At 61.7% G+C, this 6856-nt stretch overlaps 1 protein-coding gene across 2 annotated transcripts; it reads left to right on the top strand.

Annotated features, from left to right (window-relative positions):
• Positions 1 to 2115: 2115 nt before the first annotated feature.
• Positions 2116 to 6317, top strand: Inhbb (inhibin subunit beta B). 2 transcript variants are annotated; one of them, XM_048369351.1, is made up of 3 exons: positions 2116 to 2624; positions 5096 to 5908; positions 6035 to 6317. In XM_048369351.1, the coding sequence occupies exons 1-2, from the start codon at positions 2177 to 2179 to the stop codon at positions 5869 to 5871; spliced, it is 1224 nt and encodes a 407-aa protein (XP_048225308.1). In that variant the 5' UTR covers positions 2116 to 2176; the 3' UTR covers positions 5872 to 5908; positions 6035 to 6317. The 2 variants fall into 2 exon arrangements, with proteins under 2 accessions (XP_048225308.1, XP_048225307.1); XM_048369350.1 differs by having other exon boundaries at positions 5096 to 6317.
• Positions 6318 to 6856: the final 539 nt, after the last annotated feature.

The raw sequence follows: 6856 nt of genomic DNA, 5'->3' as shown, positions 1-6856 counted from the left end.
AATCAGTGCACTTGTGATTCCTTTTTTGTCTGGTGGCCAAAGAAGGGTGCTCTGGAACCATCTTTTCTCAGGTTCTGTAAAGAGCCTGGCATGGGTTGTCTTGTCTAGACCTCCCAGCCAGGCAGTGTGATACAGCTGTCATGGTGCCTTCTTTACAGACGAGGAGGTAGAGACAGGGGAAGGTAGGGCTCTATTCAAGGTCATTCCTACAGAGCTGGCAGTGGCTGGGCCCCGAATGAAACCTGGGGTTGAGGCCAAGTTGGCCGAGGTTGGGGGGGGGGGGGTGCTGGCCAGTCTACCAGTCCAACAAGCCCTGGGACTCAGACACCTCCGAGCCTTCAAGCTCGGTCCCACAGCAATGCGGGCGGCCCTCCTGACTGGCCTTGGCAGAGGCAGCATCTGGCTATGCTTCCAGCTGCTGCCACCTCCTCTGTCATCCGGCCTGCAGAGACAACACCGCGCCCAGCGCGACGCCGGCCCAGAGCGCTGAGAGGGGGGCACTGCAGCCCGGGAGCGGCACCCACGAGCAGACCCTGCCCGCGGCCTATGCGCGAAGGAGCGCCCCATGAGGATTGGGGTCCGCTAATCGCTCGGGCCCCGTTGGGCAGGCGGCAGCGGAAGCAGGGTTCGGTCAGTGGGGGCAAGGGTCCTATCCAGCGCCGGGAGCCCGTCCGTGCCGTTCGCTGCCGGGCAAGGCGAGGGTCTGGGACACCCACGTGGTGGGAAAGTTTCGAGGCAGCAATAGTGATCTGGCACTGAAGAGGGTGGGGCGCGCGGGGGGGGGGGATAGCTCCTCCTTGAAAAGGAGAGAAACAAACAAACGGGGAAAGCGGGGGTGGGCGGGGGATCCGCAGCTCCGACCTGAGCCCAGTCCGCCTCCCCCTCCGCCCTCGGGAGCCCGGGCGGGAGGCGCGGACCGTCTCCTCCCGCATGGCCAGGACGACACTCCCTCCACCCACCCACCCCCCTGCTTTCCCCCTGCCAACGTCTATGTAACGCGCGCGCACACACGGAGATCGTGTGGCTTCCCCCCCCCCCCAGGAAGAAAAAAAACGGGGAGTGCAAAAGAAGAGAGGGCAAAGCGCAGAACTCCTCCTCGGCGCGCTCTGCACTCCGTGCCGCGGCCGGGCGCGAGGACGCCGCCGCCGCCCGCTCTCTCCCGGCCCTGCGGCGGGAGCTGGGCTGAGCGCGAGCGCGGGCGCCCGCTCCCGGGGACGCCAGCGGACTTTTAGGCGCTCCAGCCGACATCGCGGCCGCCGCAGCAGGCTGAAGAGCCACGGACCAGAAGGGCCCAGCCTCCGCCTCGCCCTTATCGGCCGAAGCCCTGCGTCCGACCAGCCAGTGCAGGCAGGCGGACGGTGGGAGGCAGCGAGGAGGCGGGCGGAGCGGAGAGAGGCCCCGGAGGAGCGCGCCGCGGCCCGCCGGCCCCGCCACCCGCCCGTGGATGCGGCGCCCCGGGAGCCTGGAGACAACTTTGCCGGGTGACGCGCCGAGAGGACTGCAGGGCCCGCGGCCGAGGGCTCGGCGCCGCCGGTGAGCCGGCCCGCGCGGCGGCGCTCCCCGGCCCCGCGGTCAATCCGCACAGCCCGCGAGCCAGCCCGCAGCGGGGACGACCTGCCCGTCGCCGGCGGCCGCAGCCCTTTCCCGGCACCAGGCAGCGAGGGCGAGGCGCTCAGGTGCTGCGAGCGCGGGGCCCCGCCGCAGCGCCCGCCGCAGTCCGCACCGAGCCTCGCCCGGCTCCGCTCGGCGGGCTCGGGCACCTTCTCTCCGGTCTCAACCAAGTTGCGTCGACTGGCTCTTTCGCCACCTTCCCGGGCCGGCGACCCAGCCGCTGCTTTCGCTTCACCGGAGCGGGGACTGCGGGGCCCCGACGCGGAGACGATGGGCAGGAGGCTGCAGATGCCCCGGCACCCCGAGACGCCCGCGCGGCAGTGACCCTCCGGCGCGCCCCTCCGGCCCCCGCGGCGCCCCTTCTCCGCCGCGCGGGAACCCCCGCGGCCCGGCCGGGCCCCCTCCCCCTGTGAGCCGGCGGCGGCCCTCCCGGCAGGCGGGCGGGCGGAGGCCCGGGCGGCGCGGGCGGGGGCGGGGCGGGGCGGTGCGCCCGCAGCCCGGAGCCCGGCCCTGAGCTCGCCTGGCCTCGCCTCGCGGCGGGCGCCCTCGTCGCCAGCGGCGAACCATGGACGGGCTGCCCGGTCGGGCGTTGGGGGCTGCCTGCCTTCTGCTCCTGGCGGCCGGCTGGCTGGGGCCCGAGGCCTGGGGCTCCCCCACGCCCCCGCCGTCGCCCGCCGCCCCGCCGCCGCCCCCGCCGCCGGGAGCCCCGGCTGGATCGCAGGACACCTGTACGTCGTGCGGCGGCTTCCGGCGGCCGGAGGAGCTGGGCCGGGTGGACGGCGACTTCCTGGAGGCTGTGAAGCGGCACATCTTGAACCGCCTGCAGTTGCGGGGCCGGCCCAACATCACGCACGCCGTGCCCAAGGCCGCCATGGTCACAGCCCTGCGCAAGCTGCACGCGGGCAAGGTGCGCGAGGACGGCCGCGTGGAGATCCCGCACCTCGACGGCCATGCCAGCCCGGGCGCCGACGGCCAGGAGCGCGTCTCCGAAATCATCAGCTTTGCGGAGACAGGTGGGTCCGGCCCGGGGACTGCTAGCCGCGGCCTGCGCTCCCTCCCTCGCTCCCTCCTCCTCGCTTTCCTTGCCAGCTTTGGCTGCCGCAGCCCTCGCGCTCCGGGGGCAACCTGGACTCCTGGCCAGGCTGTCCCGCCGTGTCCTCGCGCGCTCCTCTGGGCTGCAGTCGCTTTTCTCAGGCCACGGACCTTCCAGAGCCCGTGTCCCCGCAGCCGCGAAGCACCCTGTTCGCCGCACCTGCTCGCCGGGGTCGGACCCCAGCACCTCTGGGCGCGCGTCCCCCTCCAGGCAGATGCTCGTGGCCCTGGCTCTGCGGGCACTTGCTTGGTGATTGCTTAATGTTTTTGTTTCCCACGATGGGAGTGTAGGCATAGCAGTGTGGATGGTGATGTGTGTGCTTGTTGATGTACGTGGGCCGGAGGAGTGTGTGTGTGTGTGTGTGTGTGTGTGTGCGCGCGCGCGCGTGTGTGTGCGTGCGCCTGTGCTGTGCCTGTGTCTGTGCCTGTGTGAGAGGCCCCCAGGGCGGCTTCCATCGCCGGGCGGTGTGGGCTTGCCAGGATTGCTGAAGCCTCGCTGGGGAGAGCTAGGCAACCTCTCTTCCGATTGTGTGGGCACCAGCATCGGCGGAAGGCAGCTTCTCAACAGGTCCATCATTTACGCAAAGACGCGGCTTTCGGCTTGCCCTGGCAGCAGCAGCAGCCCTCCAATAGAGAGCCACAGAGTTCTAGTTAACAAAGAATAGGACTCCTTTCTGGAATCTTCCCCCTGGCCCCACATCACAAATCTCTTCCGTTGTCTAAATATAAAAAATCAGGGAGAGAAAAATCTTTGGGAAGTTTAAAAGAAGGAGGAAAATGTGCCTGTGCCGAAATTCTGCAAGTGCTTTGGACTCCGCTGTCCTTTTCAGGACTTGAATGAGCCAGGCTGGCTTTTGTGCCTGGAACTCGGCCCCATTTGTGTAGAGGGGACTGCAGAGAAAGTCGCAGAGGGGGAAGCCCCGGTGCAATCAGAGTGGGGGGCAAACAGGGAGCCTGGGAGATCAGTTGGGCCCCTGACTGCAAATGCCTTCCCCCCCCCCCCCAACAACGCTCCCCAAAGCAGCAGACAGACCGTGCTGGTGCCTCCTGAGGATGAAAAGGGATGAAAAGTTTTGCATGGCCGGGTGTGGAGAAAAGCAGAGACAATCAGGGCTGGTTTGTGCTTAGAAAGAAATGCATTGCCGTTTTAGCTGTCCGCTGGAGTCAGGGAACACTCAACATGCAATTAGAGGGCTGGATTAAAAGGTGCTTTGGGCCCAGGGTAGAAATGTGATTCTGGAAGGGCGAGGAGGCCTTTTGGTCCCGGTGGCACAAAATGACAGCGGGGGCTGTTATATTTCTGGTCCGTTTCACGGAGCCAGCTCTTTGACTTATAAATAACAGATTCAGGTCACAGGCAGCTCGTCCAAGACCAGCTTTTAAGGCTACAGTTACCCCCATTTCAAAGTCGGATGTCAGTGTTATTAGAGGAGCCGGGAGGCAGAGGAGGGGCCTGGGGGACATGGTGGGAGGTTTGACAGAATCAACCATGTCCACAGAATTGCCTTATTCCTAGTGGAAAAAAAGGAAGAAAGGGAAAAAAGTAGAACTTGTCAGAGGGGTCACTCAAATGTAGGATAAGAGGGGTGTCATCTCTTGTCTGGCATACCCACTCTTCTTATTGAAGTGAATTATTGAGAAAACTTAACAGGCCAGATCCCCTTTTCTTTGGAGATTTGGAATGTGTCATGAACAGGGAGCCTGGGTCTTGTCAAAGGATTGGACCTTGAGTCACAAGCCCATGTATCCTGTTCCTTGGAACTGCTTGAAAACAAGGGCTGCACCTTACAGCCTGTAGAGCCCATGTTCCTATGTCAGAAATCTGAGCAGTGCTTGCTTGTTTGCAGTGGAGGTTCCATTGGGGGTTGGATCAAATCATGCTTAGGTAAACATTGGAAAGAGGCAGTAGGTGGCTTAGCTCGATTTTGCAATGCCCTAAGTTAACCAAAAAAAAAAAAAAAAAAAAAAAGCTCTACTTAAAACAACCAACCCCCAAATCAAAATCCTCCCTAGGATCCTGGTTTTGTTTTCCAGATTTCACAGATACCCATAACAACTTGTTAAGATCTTGGCCTCCTGACAAGTTGCTCTGTTGAGCTTTGAGGCCTGACAGCCTGTCTCCAGGGAGCCCTGGCCGTGGTGAGGTGAGGCAGGATTTTATAGGCCCGGACCCTTCCAGCTCCACCCTGAGTTGGATTTCTCAATGAGAAGTGATTCTCTCTGCCTGTCCCAGGTTCCAGGCCGAGGCTGGGGCCCCAGGAACAGTATTTCTGGTCAGTAACGTTTTCCAGCTGTGGAGAGTTTGCATTCCAGCATCAGGCAGCAGAGGCCATTCCCCATTGCCTCGTGTTCTTCTGGAATTAACTTGGTCTGTTCTTCCCCTTCTCTGCAGATGGCCTTGCTTCCTCCCGGGTCCGCCTGTACTTCTTCGTCTCCAATGAAGGCAATCAGAACCTGTTTGTGGTGCAGGCCAGCCTCTGGCTTTACCTGAAGCTCCTGCCCTATGTCCTGGACAAGGGCAGCCGGCGGAAGGTGCGGGTCAAAGTGTACTTTCAGGAGCAGGGCCATGGTGAGCGGTGGAATGTGGTGGAGAAGAAGGTGGACCTCAAGCGCAGTGGCTGGCACACCTTCCCCCTCACGGAGGCCATCCAGGCCCTGTTTGAGCGTGGTGAGCGGCGCCTCAACCTGGATGTGCAGTGTGACAGCTGCCAGGAGCTGGCCGTGGTGCCTGTGTTTGTCGACCCTGGGGAAGAGTCACACCGGCCCTTTGTGGTGGTGCAGGCTCGACTGGGTGACAGCAGGCACCGCATTCGCAAGCGGGGCCTGGAGTGTGATGGCCGGACCAGCCTCTGTTGCAGGCAACAGTTCTTCATTGACTTCCGGCTCATTGGCTGGAACGACTGGATCATTGCACCAACCGGCTACTATGGGAACTACTGTGAGGGCAGCTGCCCAGCCTACCTGGCGGGGGTCCCTGGCTCAGCCTCCTCCTTCCACACGGCTGTGGTGAATCAATACCGCATGCGTGGCCTGAACCCCGGGCCTGTGAACTCCTGCTGCATCCCCACCAAGCTGAGCTCTATGTCCATGCTCTACTTTGATGATGAATACAACATCGTCAAACGGGACGTGCCCAACATGATCGTGGAGGAGTGTGGCTGTGCCTGACAGAGGCAGCCAGGGGTCTGGCAGCTGCAGGGTGGAGGTCAGTCCCAATGGGCTTCTTCTGGCCCCTGTGAGAACAGGAGGTGAAAGTGGGCTGAGCGTGGTCCTCCTGTTGGGTTGCAGAGTACCAGGGTGAGGCTTGAAAAAATTTTCTACTCTTCCATAGATCAACCAGTCAAAACCAGAGGGAGACCCTCCTCCATTGACACGAGAGACTCAACTGCACCTATAGACATGCACAGCCAGACCCTTCCCGCCACCTACACGGCAGCCTCCAGGATACCAGCAAACGGATATGGTGACAAATGGCATCTTAGCTACTAATGCCTGTCAGTTGGAGAGAATGGGGTGAGCAGCCTCCATTCCCACCAGCTGGCCCAGCAACTCTGAATCGCGCCTTCTGAGCACATATAAAAGCACAAAGACAAGAGACACTGAGAGAGGGAGGGAGGGAGGGAGGGAGGGAAGGAGGGAGAGAGAGAGCAGAGAGAGAGAAAGCAGAGAGAGAGAGCAGAGAGAGAAAGCAGAGAGAGAGAGAGAGAGAGAGAGAGAGAGAGAGAGAGAGCCCAAGCGCACAAGCTACTGACTGAGAGGAAAGCAGAGTGGGAGCTGGGCAGGAGAGGGCTCAGTGCCCCCTGGTTTGTACCAGGCCTGCCCCTCCTCCTCTGCAGCTCCTGGTGTAGTTGTGTGCAGTCACTCCCCACTTGGCATTCTCTACACTGCCAGGCCAGGGGAGTTATGCTTCTGAGCCCTCAGAGAGGGAAGGCTGCCCAGGAGGGACTTGTGCCGGGGCAATGACTGTTTGACTGTCACTTGGGTTCTTGACATGGTGTGTGTGTGTGTGTGTGTGTGTGTGTGTGTGTGTGTGTGTGTGTGTCTGTGTGTCTGTGTGTCTGTGTGTCTGTGTGTCTGTGTGTAGGGGAGAGGAGAGAGGTCTTAATTTGATGCTTTAACTCATCTCCAATAGTTGACAAGTCATTCATACCAA

This window comes from Perognathus longimembris, chromosome 20 (genome assembly GCF_023159225.1).
Source record: "Perognathus longimembris pacificus isolate PPM17 chromosome 20, ASM2315922v1, whole genome shotgun sequence".
Taxonomy (NCBI): Eukaryota; Metazoa; Chordata; class Mammalia; order Rodentia; family Heteromyidae; genus Perognathus; species Perognathus longimembris.
The sequence above is the reverse complement of the archived record's forward strand: the minus strand, read 5'-3'. Positions and strand labels throughout refer to the sequence as shown.